This window comes from Rousettus aegyptiacus, unplaced genomic scaffold (assembly GCF_014176215.1).
Source record: "Rousettus aegyptiacus isolate mRouAeg1 unplaced genomic scaffold, mRouAeg1.p scaffold_m13_p_12, whole genome shotgun sequence".
Taxonomy (NCBI): domain Eukaryota; kingdom Metazoa; phylum Chordata; class Mammalia; order Chiroptera; family Pteropodidae; genus Rousettus; species Rousettus aegyptiacus.
The window spans coordinates 57,229,965-57,252,621 of record NW_023416287.1 but is presented as its reverse complement, the minus strand read 5'-3'; the positions used below and the strand labels follow the sequence as shown (position 1 = coordinate 57,252,621).

General features: G+C 33.5%; 1 protein-coding gene across 4 annotated transcripts in view; it reads right to left on the bottom strand.

Annotated features, from left to right (window-relative positions):
• Positions 1 to 22,657, bottom strand: part of RBBP8 (RB binding protein 8, endonuclease) — a 72,841-nt gene that overhangs the window by 17,912 nt on the left and 32,272 nt on the right. For all 4 annotated transcript variants that reach the window (XM_016163865.2, XM_036229901.1, XM_036229902.1 and 1 more), the window contains exons 6-13: positions 19,506 to 19,572; positions 13,018 to 13,193; positions 8,356 to 8,460; positions 6,579 to 6,676; positions 4,815 to 4,927; positions 2,837 to 3,734; positions 2,628 to 2,754; positions 758 to 846 (exon numbers count right to left, since the gene is read on the bottom strand). In XM_016163865.2, coding sequence (XP_016019351.2) covers positions 758 to 846; positions 2,628 to 2,754; positions 2,837 to 3,734; positions 4,815 to 4,927; positions 6,579 to 6,676; positions 8,356 to 8,460; positions 13,018 to 13,193; positions 19,506 to 19,572 — 1,673 coding nt within the window. The remainder of the gene's footprint in view (positions 1 to 757; positions 847 to 2,627; positions 2,755 to 2,836; positions 3,735 to 4,814; positions 4,928 to 6,578; positions 6,677 to 8,355; positions 8,461 to 13,017; positions 13,194 to 19,505; positions 19,573 to 22,657) is intronic.

Below are 22,657 nucleotides of genomic sequence, written 5' to 3'. Positions count from 1 at the left end.
ATCCCTTTATGGCCTCATATTTACTTTTTAAACAAATTTTGGTAAAATATACATAACATAAATTTTACCATTTTAACCATATTTTAAGTGTAGACTTTAGTAGCATCAAGTTATATTTACTTTACCCTTTAGGAATATAGCAGATTCTGGTTTATTGTCTGTAAAGCATTTTAGCTTCAATATAAAAGCACCTTCTCTCAAGCCTAGGCAAAGGACTGCTGCCAAAGGAAAGAGAGTTATATATCACTGAACTCCCTTCAGGATCTCTTTCATGTCTTTGCCAGTGTGTCTCAGTAATGAACATCAATGTACATAAAGAACAGTTTCATAAATCAAATCTGATTTCTTGATAGATATATATTATTCTAACAACTGTTACATACTATTATTAACACTCAGTATTTTAAAATCTAGCCAATTGGGAAAATAAAATTTTTTCTTGATGGTACATTATTTTAAAAGCTAATTGAGGCATATGATGAATTATTTTGATAATTATTTAAAATATAAAACTCATATTTTGCATTATTTAAAAGCTCTAATATTTTTAGCAAAGGCCTTTAGAGTCAGAAAGTATTAATACATTTTCAAAGATACTATAAAATTAGAGGTATAAGCCTTTTTACATTTCACTTTTCTGAATAAATATAGATTTTAAGACGTTTGTGATTATCTCAAGGTCACAGAATGCATCAGGATAGTGACTAAGAGCTTACTAGAATAACCACATGGGCTTTGGTTTTACTTTCTAACTTACCTTTGTATCTACTATGGTACTATCCATTTTATACTGAGAGAGGTCTGCTGCTGGATCTATACTCCACTGGATATTTTCAAAGGATACATCTTACAAAAGTAGGAAAAAAAATACACAATTAAAAATAGATTTAAAAAATCCTCATCACTTTAAAATATATGGGCTCCACGGATTGTGAGAAATGTTTTGTAAATCATGTCTGACAAAGGATTTGTAGCTAGCATACATAAAGAACTCTCACAACTCAATAAAAAGACAAATACCCCAAATTAAAAATAAGCAAAGGATCTTAATAGTCCTTTAAAGAAGATACACAAATGGCCGATAAGCACATAAATAGATATTTGATATCATTAGCCATCAAGGAAAGACAAATCAAAACCACAATGAGATATCACTTCACACCCAATAGGATGGCTTGAATCAAAAAGACAGATAATAAGAAATGTTGGTGAGGATGTGAAGAAATCAAAACCTTTATATCCTGCTGGTGGGAATGTGAAATGATGTAGTTGTTTTGGAAAACAGTTACATAGTTCCTCGAAAGGTTAAACACAGAATTAACATATGGCCCAGCAAGTCTACAACTATGTATAGCGCACACACACGCACACATGAAAACATATATCCACATAAAATTGTACTGCACTGTTCATAGCAGCATTATTTATAATAGTAGAAAAAGTACAGTAGCAAAAAAGTCACAAAAGATCATATATTATATAATTTCCTTAAATAAAAACTCCAGAAAATGAAAATCTATAGACATAAAAAGTAGATTAGTGGCTGCCTAGGATTAGGGAGTGACAGGGAATGAAAAATTACTAATGGGTTATGTCATTTTGGGGATGATGAAAATGTTCTAATGTAGTGATGGCTATACAACTCTGTGAGTATACCAAAATCAATGAGCTGTACACTTTAATATGTGATTTTTATGCCAATAATTTTTTTTTTAAAAAAGTTAAAATTGTAACATCGTTTGGAGGGGTTTTCAATATATGTAGATACACATGACAACCACATAAAGTATATAGTTACAAAACATAAAGTGGTACAATTTTAACTTTGAATAGATTATGAAAGGTTAAGTAGTAATACACTGTAATCCCTAGAACCATTAAAAAAACAAGAATGAGAGTGGAAAAAATGTTTTTATACAGAGACTGAAAATCTTGTTAGAAGAACAACTAAAAAATGTGTTTCAGAAAAAAGAAAATATAACCCAGATGAAGGAATAAATTTCCAATGAAGAATAAAAGAAAAAATACTGCATATGAAGTACAGAAATACTTAGTGGCTAAAAAAAAACAAGGCTCCTTTTAAACACAATAAAATTATGAAAAGATGAATATAAATATTAGAGCAAATAATGTTTTCAAAGCAAGTTAAAAAACCCATATAAATGTATGTAAATGTTTATAAATATACAGGTAAATACAAAGAAAAAAGACAAGATATCAATGGAGTAAAGAACACAATATGGATAATGAAAATTCTATTTTATATATTTTAAAATTCTGTATAAAATTTTAAAGCTTTTGTGATGAAAATAAATAACTAAATAAAATATGTAAATTCACAAAATCATCTGTAAAAGTAGGTAAAGAACTCAATCTTTTTCAAAAACCACAAGGAGGAAAATCACAAGTAAAATGAATCCAATGAGAATTATTCCAGAAACACTGAAATATGCAGTAAGAAAATACTTCTTCCCAAAGCAATTCAATCCAACAAAGAATGTAAATAATATATTTAAATATGACTATGTTATATATTATAATATATATTAAGGTAATATAGATTTAATATCTTAAATAATATATCAAGATAATATAAAGAGTGGAAGTACTGTTTATAGTGTACATACCTTGGTCGTTTTGTAGAGACTTTGTTTTAGCGATTCTACATGGATTTAACTGAAGAACTGATGCAAGTTCACATGCTCCGTGGACTGACTTGGTTTTTATTCTTACTGGTTCCTGAGAACCAGCATCCTAAAACAGAAAGAATTATTAGTATCTAGATGAAATCATAAACAACCATTTAAACCAAAATCCTTGAACATTTAACACAAACCTTCACGTCATCAAGAAGAGTTTCTCTCTCCAAACTTTCGTGTTGACATAGAGGGATTTTAAAGATAGGATTTTGTTCTTTTATTTGTAATGGTGTTTTATTATCTGGAGAGGATTTACTCAAGGGCTGAAGGATGCACTCCTGGAAACAAGGCTCCTCTGGAGAATCTTTGGTTAGCACAGAGCTCCCACTCAAGGCCTTTTGGCTTGAGAGACAGCCCTTCGGAATGGGCTTCAAAGCCTCATAGAGAGTCACTTTCCGAAATCTGATTTTAGAGGTCTCACTTCCTTGGCTTTTCTCTTGACGCTGAATAGCTGAAAACCGATCAGACAAATCCAGAGGTTTATCCATCACATAGTCTCCATTCATGGAAGGATGACCATCCAGTGGAAAAGGAAAAGCATTTTCTTTATCAAAAGAGGCTTGGGGGCAGTTTATTTCATCTTCACCTTCTTCCTCAATTTTCTTCCTTTTGGATGTTCTGCATCCCAGTGATTTCAAGGGTACCACATGTTTATCAGTGAAACCATCTTTAATGAGATCAGTACTATCCTGTTCACTTACAGATTCACTTACATTTTTATTTATAAGCATTTGCTTATTAGAAGATGACTGGCTAATAATCTTGTTCACTTCGGACCCAAGATTATGTTGTGCGAAAAGGGCACTATCTTCTGATTTTGATCTAGTTTTCTCTGTTCTAGAATTAGAAATAGTAGTGAGGCTAAAAGGTACTGTTTTCAGATGGGTTTTTTTCCCAGTCTCTAAAAGAGAAGGGGACACACTTATATTCAAACCAAAACTACTTTTCACATTAGAGCTAGCTCCAAATACAGGAGATGATACCCGAGTAGTCAATTCTTCTTGAGGAGGAGTCTTTGAGTTAGGACCTGAAAATCTAAAAAAATAAAGAGTGGTAAAACTTTTTCCTGACTATATAAATCAGAAATTAAAAGACAACAAGCATAATGAGAAAATGTTTGGTAATACAGAATTATTAATAGTAAGGTCTTATTCACGTATTAGAGAAAGATGATTAATTAACAATTAAAACAAGAGATAGCTACTGGCTTTTTTTCATTAGGCTGACAAAAAGCAGAGAAAAATGATACAGTAAACTATCTCAATACCATGATATTACAACTTATATTTTTCCTAAATAATTTAAATAACTTCACTATAATAAAAGGTCATATGTTAATAAATACCACTGGGGACTCAACTTCTTTTGTTGTTAGGAAATCTTGTCATGAGTAACTCTAAGAAACAAAATTCTTACACTATAGAACTGAATATAAGTTAAGACCCGGCCTGCCCCAACAGAGGAGAGAGCTGTAGTAGTAGAAACAGCATTAGGTTTAAGTTTGTAAACATGAATGGGTGAGTTCTGCTTCTAGTATTTAATAGCCATGTAGCCTAACAGGACGTTTAACCTCTCTGGGGCTATATTTTTGTTGACTGTAAAATATGGGGGCAATAAAACCTACTTTAGTGAGTTACTATAACAAATTAAATGTCATATATGTATCTAAAACCAAAAGCTTTTAAAAAGCAAAATGCTACATTAATATATAGGTATTATTAGTTAATGGATGTTCTGAAATTAGTAAAAACAAGGTGCGAAACAGTCTTGGAAGCTCATCCAAGCTCACAGATGCATTTTATACAACATCCTTGCTTTTGGAAATACAACCCAGAGGGATGACTGGGTTTTTAAAGGGGCAGAGCAACAAGGCTGGGAACTCTTAAGTACTGCTTGATAGAAGTACAGAAAGAATCTAAAAATAATATCCATCCCTCTATAGTACTGCAAAAAGCCCTCAGGTGATCATAAACTGGAGAAGATATTAAAAAAAAAAATTAATATAACCAGAATAACAAACTATATGCTGAGGGAGAGAGGTGGTTTAATTATATGGAACTCATTGTAATGCGATTTCACCAGTTTATAAATTTTTGCCAAGGTGCCACAAGTTACCTTAAACTATCTTCATTATTTCTTGTAGATTCCTCACAAGGTTGTTTCTTGTGATCGCCTTCCAGAGGGTGGTAGAGTTCATCACCAAGAGGGCTCATGGGACCCTGAGATTCCTTCAAGAATCACATATGAAGTATATAAATACAATGGAAGATTATTCTTCCTTAAAAAGGAATGAAATATTAATACATGCTGATATGGATAAACCTAAAAAACAGGGTAAATGAAAGGGAGACTAAAACCAAATACTATATGATTCAGTTTATATGAATTATCCAGAACAGGTAAATCCATAAGGACAGAAAGCAGATTGGTGGTTGCTAGGAGTTGTGGGTAATGAAGGGTGAATAAAGGTGGAATGTTTAACAGGTACAGGGCTTTCCTTCGGGATAATGATAATGCTTTGGAACTAGACAGAAGTGGTAGTTGCATAACATTGTAAATAAACTAAATGCCACTGAATTGTACACTTTAAAACGGTTAATTTTATATTATGTTCATTTCGTCACAATAAAAAAATGAGGAAAATGTTAAGTTTAAAAAGAGAAAAACATTAATATTTTACTATTTTAGGTAAGTACCTTCTGTTACTGGTATATAAAATTCCAATTCCCCCACGCCCCCCCCCCCACACACAAAAAACATTATTAAAATGAGAGGAAGGGGAAAGAAATGATTATAATGACAGAAGATGAATTTAAAAGGATCCTTTAGAGAGCAGTGGTCCTCAAGCTTTAACATGCATACAAATCAACTAGGGATCTTGTTAAAATGCGAAGTTCTCTTTCAGTAGGTGAGATTCTGTACCTCTAATAAATTTGTTTAGAGATACAGATGGTAGAGGCACAGATGTTGTAGATGTTGTTGGCCGGTGTATCACATTTGAGCAAGTCCTTAGAGATTGGCTCCCTTAATTCATTAGGTGTCTAAACTACTGTCTTGTCAGCCATATGGATAGAATAGAATTAAAAACCATTAAAACACATTTAAAGTTCAAAAGCTAAAAACTACCATCACTTGAATATGGATTTAAAACTACAACAAAAGAAATCCAAATGTATGAAAATAACAATTCAATTTTTACAAATTGAATAGGAAGACAATTTTATTAGAGCACATATACATTTACTAACTAAAGCAAAGGAATACTATTTTAGTTGTATCAAAGTGAAACTTCCTTAAGATTGAAGAATTCAAGTTTTGTATTTTTAGGGATCAATTGAGAAAAAAGTGTGATTGATACAAGAAAGTACTAAAATAATGAAAAAATCAAGGGGTCAATTATTGACCCAAACCCCACAAATGAGGTCTGTTTGGACTGGCACTTGTTAGGACAAAGAACAAAAGTATATATAGTAGTCCCAAAAATGCAGCCTGTTTTTCAAATCAAGCCCCAGTTTAAAGGATACTGAAAAGAGCCAGTAAATTCTGAAATCAACTTAAAGGTTTATTAAGTCCTCTCTTAGATGAAACAAGGTAGGAATTGGAAGAAGGGATGGGGAGAGAAATAGCACTGGGTAAATTCTCTAAACTATTATCACTTCTCTAAATTTTGACTCAACTCACAATTTATATTCCAAGAATACTAAAGACTATCTAGATGTCTGGGACTGCTTGGGGTAGATAATAAAGTGAGCTTTCTAGCCACATCAATTTTGTTCTAGATCTTTAACCAATAATCTCTGGAAGAAAATTAGTTTTTCTCTTGCTCAATTCTCTAAAAACTGACCAATTAATTCATCTTATCACCAAACAACTACTTACAGATTCTTCTGGAACACTAAGTCCCAGTGTCTCGGCAACGACTGTAGCTAAATTAAAAGATGACTTATCAGTAGGATAACTGCTTGTTCCACGTGTTTCTAAATAAGGAATTAAAAATGAACAATTATACAACTGTAGACAGTAGATGTATAAAAAAATACAAAAAAGGAATAAAAAGCTCAAAGAACCACTTGACAAGATGGTGCCTGACAATTTTTAAAATTTGTATAAAAAAGGTCAAAATATCTAGTACACATGGCAATAAGCTGCAGATATCTAGAGTCCAAATTTGAACTTTTTCAGCTACACTTTCTACTTATCCTAAATGAGTTGAATGCAACAGGTAGATTATTTTTCTTATTGCCACTGAAAAAATCATATATGTTTATACTGGATTTTCTGTGACCTAAGATATAGTATAAATATCAAACCATATTTATAGTGCTTTTCAAGAAAACATACTTTGTGGGAGAGATTTTCAACACTGCACAATTTTTAAGTTTTAAGCTAACATATATTTATACAAAAATCTCACAGGCAGCTCCTTCACTGGCTACTTTGTTGGTTCTTCATTTTAACAACCTCTGAATCACCACTTCTACAGTTGTGATACTGCCTCCAAGGGGGTAAAAAATGGTTCTTGGATGATTAAAAAAAAATCTCTTTTTATGTGTAAGGCACAGATACATGCGCGCATGCGCATGCACACGCGCGCGCGCGCACACACACACACACACACACACACGCAATATAGCTGCAGTGTTAAAATTCCATGGGGGAAGTGATTAGAGGAAAAAAATATCTAAAAAGGCGGGGCAGGGGGTGATAATGAAAAAAAAAGTGAGACTGACTATTTTACACAATGGAGTGCCCCAGGTCTAAGTACTTGGACTTCTCCACCTACACGTTGCTTTTTTGGTAATCTCATCCAATATCATGGCTCAGATATCACCTACATACTAAAAATTCCATTCATCTACCCTAGACTTCTCTAAACTCATAACTACTTACCTATCCAAAATCTTTACCTGAATGTCTATCCAGCATCTCAAACAGAATACTCTCAAAACCAAGCTCCTGATTTCTCACCACCCCCAACCCTATCCTGTGAATCTGCTGCTCACAGTCTATTTCCTCTCAGTAAATAACTACTCTAAAGAATAGAGCTGCCCAAACCAATTTTCCTTTTACTCACCTTGCCCCAGCCACACAAGCCTCCTCAAGGTTCCTTGACCAACCAAACAGCACTCTCACCTCATGGCCCTAGTGCTTGCTGACTTCTCTACCTGGGATGCCCTTCCCCCAGATAGCCACGTGACACACTCGTTTCCCTCAATCTCTGCTCAAATATTACTTTTAAAGTGAGGCTTTCTAATATTTCTTCCTACCCTGCTTTATTTTCCTTCAGAGAACTTGCTTCCTCTACCTAACATATATTTATTTTTTTTATCCCCCAACTAAGCTCTATGAGGTAAAAGGCTTTGTTTTGTTCAGGGCCTGGTATACAGCAAATACTAAAATATTTGTTGAGTCAATGAGTAAACCAGATTAATACAAATTATTAGCAATTTATATTCATATGGATAGGGATACTAACATGAATTAATAATAGAATAACATTACTTTCTAATATAAAAAAGACTGCTAAACAACTAGTAATACAAACAAAATTAATGAAAAATATTTAAAAATATCATCTAATTAAGACTGTTGGCTACTCTTGCTCACCAATAACCACGAATTTTAAATTTATAAGTAATCTCAATTTCTTGCTTACTAGCCATTGAAGATTGACTTTGATCACAAGTGTCAGCCACAAGAATTTCCTTTTCATTAGGCTTATGTTGTAGATGAGTTGAAGATTTTGGAACTTTTCTTGATTCTAAGGGGGAAAAAAATGGAGAGATTATTATTAACAATCATGAAAAAATACCAAAATATTATTTTGAAAGGCCAATAAAACCTATCTTTAAATGCATTAGAAATGCTATTTTATAATTTTCATATTCTAATAAAAAATTTATTCCTACATTTTCACTAAGAAACAAAGCTGGAAGATAGAATACTAGAAGTGAGGACAGTGGAAAAAAGAACTGGAATAGACTAGCTTCTTCTGATCCAAGCATCCTGAAGTTGTAATATTTTAATGTTTCTTTTCCTTATGTTTTGGTTGCAGACACGTAGGTTAATTTAAAATGAATACTGCATCATATCTTTCCACAATCTTGGTTTTAGAGTTTTTATTTTCTGGAAGGAAATACTGAAACATGCCTTATCAGAAATAATTCAAAGAAAAGAAGACAAACAAAAAAAGAACTAAGTAAAGAGAAATGGACTTTTATTAATTATAATCTAAAAATAATATTAAAAAGCACCATAAAGCACTTTAAAATAAACAAGCAAAGGTGGTTAGAAAGAGAAAAGGACAGGGTGGAGGGGAAAAAACGGTGTAGATGATAGAGGCTCTGTTTATCTCTCTGGCAATCAAATCGAAGTTGTGACGGAAACAAGGAACAGCAGCAAGAAAAAAATTGCCTGAAACAGACATACAATTAGGGAGAAGTCCAGGAAATCACTCTGCAACAGCAGAAGATAGGATGGGGTGAGGACACAAGGCTGCCCAGTATCGAGCAGCTGAGTGAGACTGAGGCTGTGGTAGCTGCAGACACCTCTTAAAGGGGTCAGGTCCGCGAGCGGACTTCCACAGTGACAAACCTGTCCACTTTGAGAACCAGTGCTGGTTTGGCTGTGTAAGGACTTATAGGGCGACACTGAGTTGTCTGAGTGAGGGCTGCAGTGAGGCTCTCCCCCACCCGCAGAAGTGGCGGCAGTATCCATTGTTCCTTTGTTGAGTCCTTTCCCATCCCAGTGCATGGACTCAGTGCCGCCACAGCAGAGACATCAGCAAACTGGATACAAGAGGTTGCTCCACCCAGAGGATTCTCCGAAACCCCTCCTCACCAAACTTGGGGCCCCACCCAAGCTACATCCAGGTATAGCCTCAGTTAGTCAGGTGCTCCTTGCTGAGCAGTGCCAAGACTCACACTGATGGAAGCTGACCTTGGTTTCTGGTATGGCCTTTTGAGGTAACTATAAGCACAGATCTGTGGATTGCTTGCTCAATCTTAACAGATAGCCCAAAAGGGGCACAGGCTTGGGCTAAATTTGACCTGTAGGTGATCCCCTCTCAGGGCTGTGCCACTAAACACCTACTACACAGATCCACATTGATAAGACCAAGAGACTTAGAAGTTTTGCTTAGTATACAGAAGCAGACACAGAAGGGCAGCCATAATGAGAAGACAAAGAAGCAGAAGCAAGATGAGAGAACAAAACAAGAGATCCAGATATAATGAAGTGAAGTAATCTAACAGATGCAGAGTTCAAAACACCGGATATAAAAATGCTCAGTGAACTTATAGGAAGGGTAGATGAATTCAGTGAGAACTTCAACAAAGAGAGTAAAAAAACAGAAATAGAATTATAAAAGAGAACAAGTCAGAAATGAAGAGTACATTATCTGAGATGAGAAGTATATGAAATGGAAAAAACACAGTGAAAAAGAGGATCAAATGACCTATATAAAGGGTAGGAAAGCCAAGCAGAATGGCAAGAAAAAAGAAGCCCAGACTATGGGACACTATTAAAGGTCAAAATACCCGTCTCATTGGGGTACCCAAGGGGAAACAAGATGTTGAACAGCAATTTGAAGAAATAATGATAAAAAACTTCCCTAACCTGGTGAAGAAAATAGACAAAAAACCTCAGGATGCTCAGAGTCCCAAAAACCAGAAACTCAAAGAGGCCCACATCAAGACACGTCAAAATTAAAATGCCAAAAGTAAATACAAAGAGAGAATTTTAAAAGCAGCAAGAAAAAAGCAGTTAGTTACCTACAAGGGAGCACCCATAAGACTGGCAGCTGATTTCTCAAAAGGAACTATGCACAACAGAGGGCTTGGCACGAAATATTCAACGTGATGAAAACCCAGGATCTACCACCAAGAATACTTTACCCAGCAAAGCTATCATTTAGCATTGAAGGACAGATATAAAGAGCTTCCCAGACAAAAATAAACTAAAGGAATATATCATCACCAAGCCAGTATTACAGGAAATGTTGGAGGGACTTCTTTAAGAAGAAAAAACACCGAAAACAGGAATAAAGAATGGTAACAACTACATTCCTATCAACAAGTACCTAAAATGGAAAAGAATGAAGTGCTCCAACCAAAAGATAGAGTGGCCGAATGGATAAGATCACAAGATCCCTGTGTATGCTGCCTACAAGAGACTCACTTCAGATTAAAAGACACACACAGACTAAAAGTTAGGAGGTGGAAAAAGATATTGCCTTGATGGGTACTGCATTGAATGAAATGGGTCGGATAGAGAAAGGCATATATCGCATGATTTCACATACATATGGAATCTAAAAAACAAAATCAACAACAACAAAAGCGGAAATAAACTCAGATACAGAGAATAATTTGAGGTATACTAGATGGGAGGAGGGTAAAGGGATTGAGAGGTGCAGGTGGATGGTTACAGAGTAGACGTGGGGAAGATGGTTGATAATGTTGGAATGAACATGTGGGGGGAGGGGTGCTAGATTTGGTGAGGTGAGCGCCTTGCAAGTTGTGGGGTTCTCTGATCAATATGCTGTACAGTTGAGGCTGGTGTGTTGTATGCCAACTATAATTGAAAAATAAAAGCCCAATGAATTGCACAATGTAAATGCAGGCAAGTAGTTGTCTATTATATTTCAATAAAGACAAAAAAAGAATGAGAAAAGGACAAAGGACTAAGTAGTCATTAAGTCAGTTTTAAAATAATTTGCATGGCTCAAAAGTTATCTCATATTTTAAACCAAAATTTCAGATTCCAAGTAAAAATGATCAGAATAAGATTAAAACAGATTCATGTTTTTAAATAGTTATACGTTATTCTCATACAACGAAGAAGTAAACCAGAGGCATTTAAAACATTCAAGAGACCTTCCTAATAAAGAAAATTGCTGTGATTTGTTTTTCTGAATATTCTTATACATGGATTTAAAGATAACCTAAATTATACAGATGCTTATCTGTAGTGATTCATGTCTTATCTGATAGCAAAAAGGCCAATGAATGTTCATTCTTGATCTTTGACCTTATATTTTACTTAAGCTCCAAATTACATGTAATATTTTTAACAGTTTCTTTGTTTTCCACTAGATGGTGATACAAGCTCATATAAAATGAAGAAAATTATGCCAATTCGCCAATATCCAAAAAAAAAAAATCTACTTATTTTTTCAAAGGCATAGCTACTGTTAACAATTTATTTGCATAATAAAAATGTCTCTAGGACTCTGTATACTCCTCCACCCAACCAAATGCTTTCCCTGTCATAAATAGTTAAGGTTAAAAATTAAAGTCTTTACCAGTTTCTTTAGATCAATATTTAAAAGAATGATCACTGTATCATGTCACATGATAAATTTCAGGACTACATGAAAAGGTACTATAACAGAAATGATAAACTGGCTTGGAAACAGAAACATGCCACTGATAAAACACAAAGTAGATACAGTATACAGCCATTTCTTAATTATCACCAATTGCTACAAATCATAACAAATAAAAATGCCAGTTAAAGGCAGTTCCAATGGTAGAACAGCTATGGGCAAAGCCTGAAAAATACAAAAGACCAGAGCCAGGAAGATCTACATTTGAATTCTGACTCATCTACTTACTTGACAGGTGACCCGGAGCGAGTTATTTAACCCTTCTAAAGAGCATCTTTCATCATCTGTAACAGAGGTCCCCAACCCCTAGGTTGCGGATAGGAACCAGTCCATGGCTTATTAGGAACTGGGCCGCACAGCAGGAGGTGAGTAGCGGGCAAGCAAGTGAACCTTTATCTGTATTTGCAGCCGCTCCTCAGCGCTAGCATCACCACCTCAGCTCCACCTCAGATAATCATTCATTAGATTCTCATAGGGGCACTGGTTCCTGGTTGGGGACCGCTGATCTAAAGCATAGGTGCTAAAAGCTACCTTGCAAGCCTGTCATGAGAATTAAAATATAATAATGTACTCAAATCACTCAGCATCCCTGGCACACAGTAGGCAGAATTTAATGTTAAGTTCCTTTTCTCTTTCTTTTATCCTACTCAGATATATACACATAAGAATATTTTTTAAATAAAATGAAATCATTTACTTTATAAAATGCTGAGTGCTCACATATTCAGAAGAGCAACAGATGTCTTTATGTAATACAAGCAGAAAAAATGCCTTCCCGGTCATTTCACTAAAGGACGTTAAATTTACAGTTGTAACATAACTTACCTGAACAATGACTATCTACCTTCCACGAGACTGAGTAACACAAAAACAACAGATGAATACTATTTTTACGAAACTAAATAACCAAAGAACAACTCTAATCCTTACCATTTGTAGAAACAGAGTGCTCCAGTTTAGTATGTGTTTGTTCTATATATCGGACATGGAAATTCTCCTTTCTTCGTAGCCGGTTAACACCAGAAAATGAAAAAGCAGTTATTGGTGAATCTGGAATAATGTTTTCCTCAGATTCAAGCTCGGCCGCTTGACACTGTTGATCATTCCTAGAGGAAAATAATGACAATTGAAAGAAAATTAATTCAATAAATATTTACTAAAACATCTACCGTATGGAGCTAGTGCAAAACAGCAAAACACAGGTACGAAATTGTAAGAAATGTAATACCTTGCATCTAATGTTCATAATTTAAATATAATAATTAGAGAAGAACTAGAAGTACCCAAATGATTCGAGTGGAGACTATTATTGTGAGAAGTGAAGTACAAAGTGTAGTTGCTGGCACTTGAAGTGAAATTAAAAGAATTTCAAAGGGCAGAGAAAATCAGCAGAGGATCCACACACTTTGAGGAAAGGCATGCAGTATTGTGTACTTGTGTTAGAGAAAGGCAAGCTGGAACTATGTGAAGAGCCTTGATTAAGTGTGCACAATTTGGAAAGAAAGAGGAAAAGAGTTAAGGTTTTAGAGCATGGAAGTAATGTGACAATCTGGCAGCAGTGCAGAAGATTGACTGCAAAAGAAAGAAAGGAGGCAAGGAAATCAATTAGACGATGGCTAAAATAGTATAGGCAACAGATTCTGTGGATTTGAACCAGGAGGTTAAAAATAGCTATGGAAAGAAGGGACCAATGTTAAATACTGTGGCAGCAGAACCAACATGACTCCACAAATGACAAAAGTAGGATGATAAGTAATACTAACACTGATAACTACTGACATTCTTGCAAATTTATATGTCAGTCACTGTTCAAAGTCCTACATGTATCAGTTAAATTATCGTAACTGTATAAAGTATTACTAATACTCTCATTTTACATAAGAAAAAAATGAAGCTACAGAAGTCATGTCACTTACTAAAATAATAAATAACAGAACTGGGATCTAAATCCTGGCAGCCAGACTCCCAGGAGAATACTGTTAACCACTGTTATTCCTAGTGTAGACCATGAGACTAATGATTGACCACAGGCAGGATTCAATCTTTTAGCTTCTTCCCTTGCTTCTGTCTGGGCCCCCTTAAAATCTACTCTCAATACATCAGTCATAACAGTCCTATTAAAAACTAAGTCAGATTATGTCACTTCTATGATTAAAACCTGCCACATCTCCCCATTTCACAGAAAACACAAGCCAAAGTCCTTTTAATAATGTATGAGGTTCTACATGATCTGACTGTCTCCCTCCCCTACATCTTCTATGACCTGTTTTCATATCATACTCTATTTCAGCCACCCTTACTTCGTTGAGGTTCCTCAAGCACACCAGGTATACTCTTACCTTAGGTTCTTTGCTCTAGTTGTTTCCATCTGCTTGGATGGCTCATTTACATATGTCACATGGCTAATTACCTCATCTCCTTCAAGTCTGCTGGAGTTTTACTTTCTCATCGAGAACTACCTTGAACGCACTATTTAAAATAACAACTCTCTTCCTATATACCCTAGCACTCGTTCCCTTATTATTGTGCTCTATTTACTTTATCCATAGCATTTACTGCTTTCTAACATAGTATATAAGTGACTTGTCTACCGTTCACCTGCCAGAATGTAAAGTTTAATAAGAATATAAGGATCTTTGGTTCACTGATATATAATAAGAGTCTACAAGAACAGGCACATAGTAGGTTCTCAATAAATATTTGCTGAATGAATTAATGATTGAGAGATTCCCAGATTCCACTAGAAAAAAAAAATTGTGCTGATCTAGGCATATGTCCAACTCAATTCAGAACCAATGGCACCTACAGACTGGGTTTGGATTCAATTGTGGTTAGTGAGTAAAGTTAATTAACTTTAACTCAACTGACTTTCCCATGTTAAACCATTACTGACTTTATATGCCAATCAATTCTTATCAGTCTGTCAGGCCTTGCATGACAAAACCAGTCTGTCCTATTATACTTCTATTTGTAATATTATTTCCAAACCAACAATAATTTTATAAACTATGACCAACAGAGATTTTTAAAAAACATTAGAAGATAAAATTAATTTTTCCCAACATTGACTTATATCTTAATTTCCTGGATAATATCAATATTACTATGGTCTATACTCTTTTATTCTGCATTGAAGATCTTTAGAGCTAATATCTTATTTTTAATCTCTCCCTACAAATTCCACTGTCTTATTCTGGAAAAACAGTAAGTCAGTCATGCGAGAAAGGCTTATGAGTTAATGGAGTGTGAAATCTATCTGACCTCACTTTAATCACATCACAGGCTACCTGCCTATTAGTCATAAAATTCAACCTGAAACATGAATGAGTCACAAGAAACTGATTTCCTGACAGAGCTGATCTAGATCTAGAACTAGCTGGGATCACAAAAGAAAGAAAAAAATGGAAAATCAGATCTAACTAGAAGTGTCAAAATTAGTAAGTGCTGGCTTTGTCCTTCCTTAGTCATTAAAAAAAGGGGAAAGGTAGACAAAATAACTTCCAAACCAACTTGGTGTTCACCAAGTTTCTTTAGAGCATTAGGACTCACTCTGTTTTGCTGAGGAAAGTTAAATTTATGCCATTGCTTTGGTTTAAATTAATTAGGCTCTTTTAACTTTTCCTTCTAACAACTTGAATATAATTTTTTGTTGTTGTATACTTTATTTGTAGGCCTCCCCTTAAATTCTTGTCAAAAGTTTTAGTTGTTCTTTGTTCCAAAGATCTGTAAGTATACAGTCTCCTTCCATAAAGTCCGTAAAAAGTTTTTAACATTCAACTTCTCTCCTCCTCTAAAGAACTTATATATTTCTGGTTAAAATGTAATTTAAACTTAATGAAGCAGTTATAGCAATCAAGTTCACTTAAACATTAAGATTTTCAGAAAATGAAAGAAGAGGATTCCCTAAAATACAAACCAGTAACTGATACTCTGATCTCTTAAAACCAGTATAAGCTTACTATATGAGTAATTAAAAGTAAGACTAATTTTCAAAAATAGCACTATGAAATCAATTGTTCTGAGGAATGTTTTATTATATATCTGGCTCTCAGGAAGGCATCTGACAATGATTCTCTTGCTATCATTGTATACAAAAAGAAGAAATATAAACTCGATGTTAATAAAGACAGACTCCTGACTAAATAATATCACACAAAGAATTATCATTAATGAAAGAAATCTGTAGTAGCATGCCTCAAGGCTCCATCTTCAGGCAAGTACTGTTCAACATTTTATTAATGATTTTTGATGCATGGCACTGATGGAATATTTATCAAATTTGTGGATAACACAAAGCTGAGAATAAAGGCTAACCTAATTACTTAGCAGGAAATAAAAGTGGCATATGAAAAGACACTCAGAAGTTGGAATAATGGGCCACATCTAATAAAACAAAATAGAACAAGATAAATATGAGCTAAAGGATCACTGAATTGAGTCAGAAGAGAAAGAATCCAGGCTCTGCCAGCTACAGTGACACCATGTAGGTAAACTTCTGAGGATGTTTCAGCCCGAAACTATAGAAAGAGTATACAAACTTTCAAGTGAGACAGACCCGGGTTCAAATCCTGGGTCTGACACTAGTTACTGTTGGTAAGTTATTTAATGTTTCTGAGCCTCATTTACCTCAGTTACCTATAAAGTAGGTATGGTACTATAGCTTTCCTACTTCTTTTTTGTAGGGACATTGTGAAAAGGAAAAATATATGTAAAGATGTAATTCAGTGCTCAGAAAACAGGTATTTATCAACAGTGCTATTATCGTAAATGAAGGAGTAGGCTAAATGATATAGTTTCTTAAAAAAAAAAAATCTGAGATGAAGAAAGACATGACTCTGAATTCCTGTGTTTATATCTAAAACAAATCCACGAGCAGAGGACAGGGAGTAGTAAACCTAATAAGGAACCACCAGTAACATTTGTATGTTTTGACTACATTAATGTAAGTAAAAAAGATACAGAAAAATAGAGGAGGTAGTATTACTCTATCAGGGCGACTATACCTAGAATATTGAGTTCTTAATTATCATACTGACAAACGAAAACATTAAGAGAAATGGTATTTTGAAGAGTCTTGAAGTAGTATCACATGAGAAAGTTAATGAACAAAGGATATTTACTCGAAAGAACATAAGACTCAGGAGTGTCATGACAGCTATCTTTCCATACACGAAGGGCCACCAAGTAGAATAGGGGGTAAATTTGTTCCAGATGGTACCAGAAGGCAAAATCAGAATCTATAAATATAACTTGTGAGTAGAGTGATTTCTACACAAACTTAGAATTTTCTATTAATTTCATCTCACTAAAATTAAATAGGCTTGGAAGACAGTGAACTTGTACTAAAGGTGTTCAAACAATGCTATTTATTAAAGAAGTCATACAAGGAATTCAACTTAGAAGAGAGCACTGAATGCAATGAATGCTACAGTTATTAAGTGTATAGACTTAAGTATAAACTTGTTTGACTTTCACTAAACCAGCACATCCATTTCCCCAAAGAGTCGTGACCTCTTGCTTTCTGTGACTGGTAGAGTTGAATACACATATACATTTAAATTTTATAATGGCAAATTGTTGCTGAATAATTTCATATTATAGTGTCACTAAATAACTGTCCTACTACATAAAGTATCTATAATATTAAAATCAGCTTAGGTTGGTTAGGATTACTGCATTTCAAAAGCAGAAGTATGAGCCAAACATTTTTTTTTTTTTAATTCAGGGGAATTTCAAGCATTAATAGTATGTTACAGTGTTTTAGGTAGTCAGAGGAAACTAGGTTGCCTGTACAAGACAATACTTGCTATTTTTTCAACCTGTCAAGCAAAAGGAAATTTGTTTGAGGAAAGTAAACTACAAAAGAAGTTGGCTTATGAGAATAACTATCTTAAATTTCAGAAGAGAACTGAAAGACACAATAGATTACCTAATATACTGTTCTAAGGCATGTCTGAATATACTTGCCCTAAACTTATTTACATAATTAATATTTACTGTAATTTCAAAGTTCAGCTTTTTCATCTTTCCTAAAATATCAATAGGCTTCAACAAAAAAAATGTGTATCTGAGAACATTAAACTTATTCTAATTAATTGGAATTAGTATTTCTACCAAGCAAATAACATTATCTACTTTCAATACTTTATTCACTTTGGTTTTTAAGGTAATCACCTAATTCTGTATTAAACTCTACACACTCATTTTCTTTGGTATTCATAAATATCAAGGCTGATGTGTTCAAAATACCATAAGCTTCCTGTGCTAAATAACTTCATATAACAAATTAATACAGGTCAACAATCACTTATTTGAAATCTTTATAGAAACAAATGTAATTCCAAGTTCAGATTTTCTTTTTTTTTACATTAAGGGTAATACAGAGCATACATAGATTATTACATAACACCCTCAGTGCAGCCTGAGGCATCCTGTAGTCAAGCACACAGATATTTTCACAGCAAAATATAGAAATGTGGTGGGATAAATAAGGACTATAAATAGCATCCTGTCAGTTCAAGTGAGGTTAGGTGGATCTGTGTTCTAGTCACACTTCAAAACCAGCAAAGACTCACTCTAAAACCATTAAGACTATCTTGAATCCTAATTCTTAAAAAATATTATATAAGCTTTATATAAATGAGAAGTAAGAGCAAGTTATATCTCTGCTCTGCATCGGTCAGACCATACCAGAGAAATAGATTAATTTTGAGATACTCTTCCATAATGAAAAGAACGGCCTTTAAGTCAGAAGATACCAGCCTGAGTGACAGTTTTATAACCCAATAAATGTGAGACCATAGCAAGTTATTTGACTAGTGAACTTTGGTTTCCTCATCCATAAAGTAAAGATAACAAAACTACCTTGAAGAATCACAGTGAAGATTATAAATGATAAGCATAAAATACAAAGAAGAGTAACTGGTACACAAGGTAAGTTATTTTTATTCTTTCAGAGAAATGATGGGAGAGGGGAGAGGATCAGCGAGAGGAAGCTCTTAAGGCCTGAGAAGTGTGTAAGAGGAAATACTTATTCATTGTGCTTTTGTGAAGCTTCTGGGACAGGACTGGAAGACATACTTCAAATATTAAAACTTTTCATTTTAATGATGTATGATCTATAATAATACATTATAAAAATTAAAATGCTTTAAATTAAAATGTTTGGATAATTTCTTTATACACTGTACACTAATATAAGAGATGCATACACACACTCTTCATATATATTCCAAAAACATGAACAAAAACACAGTGGTTTTCTTTATATCTTTTATTGCAGAACAATTTATAATTTTTAAAAATAAAATCTGCAGCTCTTAATATATCTTTACAGTTTATATAGCTAAGTAAAATGAAGAAAGGAAAGTTGGGAGAAAATATTCAATTTTCTGCTGCAATTTAGAAAAAATACTTACTCAATTTTCTGCTGCAACTGTTCAGAAAGCTTTTTATTTTCTTCCTGTAGAGTATTCTTTTCATTCACTTAAAAATAATGTGAAAAAGAAGGCACATATTATAACTCTATTAACATGTATGTTAGGCTTTTTAAGTAATTTCAACAATTATGGAGATATTAGAATTTCTAATTCTAAGTCATAATGTTAGTCAGGGTTAGTGTTACCATGCAAAACTAATTTGTTACTAGGTAGTGATTAGTCTATCTTATATTGTACCATTTTCATGTAAATGATTAACTGATAATTTTATGTAATGTTGTGGGCAGAAAGAAAGAGTACCTCATGTACTGGGGAGCGGAGTCTAATTATTCATACTGAGGACAAGAAAGCATTCTATCTGGTTACTCAACTCTACTAATTTCAAATACCATTTTACTGAGAGTCATTTATCTTGAAATAAATCTAATCATAAAAGTAATATAACACTGAATGTCAGTGTAATTTTTATAACATAAACACACTTAAGTTAAATTTTCTTCCTTGGTCATACATTATGTTCCACGAATAATTATGCTATCAGTAATCTAAATATATCCATTGAATTAGTAACTGTTTGTTTGAATCTACCTCAACTAAATTCTCTTATTCATCTTTATTTAATTTATAAAGCAGAAACTCATATAATTTCCACTGTAGCCAGCACAAAATTCTTATCAGTCTTTAGTATGATGTCACTGGTTAAGCATGTGTTTTTCTAGGAGGAATATATACGAGGGATGAAATCACAAAATACAATTATCTGCTACCAAAGAAAGTTAATCATATTCCAAAAATTTGTTAATAATTTAGTGTTTTATAAATCTAAACATATTTTCTTACATTGAGTAAATAAAATTTTTTGACTATCTATAATATGTAAGGTTGATAAACTACTTCCTGTGGAGAATCTAAAAAAAAAACTTAAGATATGAACAATGATCTAAAGGAAAGTGGAGTCTAATGAAAGACAAGCTATTACATAAACATTTTTATAACTGAAAGTGACAAAGGATTAAGAGAGGTACAGATAAAGTATTAAAGAAAATTTCAAGGAGAAAATTTTCATTGGGCCCTTAAGAAAATCAGGAAAGACTTTATCACAGAGAGGACAATGGAGCTGAATAGGTGATTATTCTATGCAGAGGTTTAATGGAACAAACTTAGAAGGTAAGATTGGGTATAATAAATGGTAGAAAGCCTTCAAAAGCAAGCTAACAAGTAGGAAATTTATTTTAAAAATTATCAGTTCTTTTTCACTGATGAATGATGGGAAAATTGATTTGTTAGTATGTATTACACCAAAGTGAAACAAAAGCATTGACAAGTCAGGTTATTGTTATAAGAAATAAATTATCTGGACTAATGTGCAAGTGCAAAAATAGGAAGTAAGAACAGGCAGGAGAGTTGTTACAGAGGCAGAATCAATAGTTATTTGGCAACTCATCCTTTATAGGGTAAGAGAAGTCAAAGATGACCTTAGCTTTCTGATTAAGATGGTTTACTTGACTCTCCCTCCCCAAAGCTAATGAAATGAAAAAACAACTCTAAAGGTCAGTCAATTGTGATACTGAAAAGCCAGGAAGGATGCCTCCCGCTGGCAGATCAGAACTAAAGGGATTCATAAGAGGGTGAAGATGTTAATTTTACATTTTAGGAATGCATGGTAAATTTCAAGTTTGATCAAAAAGAACAGAAATAAAGAATTAAAGAAAACAGTAAAAAAATCAAATAAAAATAAAATGAGAAAAACAAATATACTCAAAATTCAGTAACTAGGAAGAGTAAAAACAAAAAAAGCAGGGCAGGAAGAAAAAAGTAGCAATGAGATGAAAAACCAAAAATTCATGAAGTCCTTAGTGTTTTTATTCTTAAAACAACTGTGTTTTGGATTTGACTTTGATGATTTTTCTGTTGCTCAGTTTCAGGTAAAATTAGTTTTTCTGAATTTTCAGTAATCACATTGGTGGCATTATTCATGGTACCATTCTGAAACTACTAGTTGTAATAGATTAAAAATGTGTAGTTAGGGGACATTTTAATTCTGTCATCCCTGTGCCCTTGAGAATCAGGATACTCAGTGTGGAAAAAAGGAGATATAAGTGTTATTAGAAGATGTTAGTAAAAGATCCATAATCTTGAATTTGAATTTTCAGCATAAACTCACAAAGTATTTTATATATCTGAAAATTAGACAAAGGTTATTTAAGCCATTCATCCAAGAAGATATACAAACTGAATATGATGTGAAAAAATACTTAACCTGGATAGTAAGAGAAGAATGCTAATTTAAAAAAGGTATCATTCTTTATCCACCAGAATGGATATTATCAATTACTACATTTGCCAAAAGCTGAAGATGATGTAGGAAAATGGATATTCTCAAACGCTCAAACAAAAAAATTGAGCTGTCCATCAATATGACAATGGCTAAATAAATGATATCTACACTATGGAATATAATGTAGCCATGAAAAAGAACAGTGTTCAATTCTTTAACACCTCAATTTTTTGTTTATTTGGAGTTTTTGGCTATTCTCAGACAGTTAAAATTGCTGGACGTCTGACTATTAGATATGCAGACATTACTGGAGATTCTCTCTTAGTACTAATGATAATAGTGGATCTCAATTATGTTTACTGAGATGTAATAAATGTAATTTCTATTCACTGGTAATATTCTAACATTCCTAAATAAAGACATGCATGTATTCACACATACACACTATAGAACCTAAAGAGCTATATATATTAACATGTAAAGACTTCTAAGACATAGTATAAAACAAAATAACAAATGTCAGGAAAAGAAGTATGGTATAATTCACAGAAATTTTAAAGAGAGAAGGAGGAAGAAAAACAAAGGACAGGGAAATACAGAAAAACAGAGAAACCTGGACCTGGAAAGACGTTTATCAGATTGTTAACAGTAGTTACCTCTGGGAGCAGAATAAAACTATTCTCTCTCTCTTTTTTAAAAAATGAGCATATATTCATATATTCTTGAGGAACGAGAGGATAATATAATTAATATAAAAATGTATAATCAGAAGATAGAATTAGTTTGGAAAGGAAGAAAAATTAATTGGATTTTGGACATGTTGATTTTGAGTTGGGAACCCAGATAAGGGTCA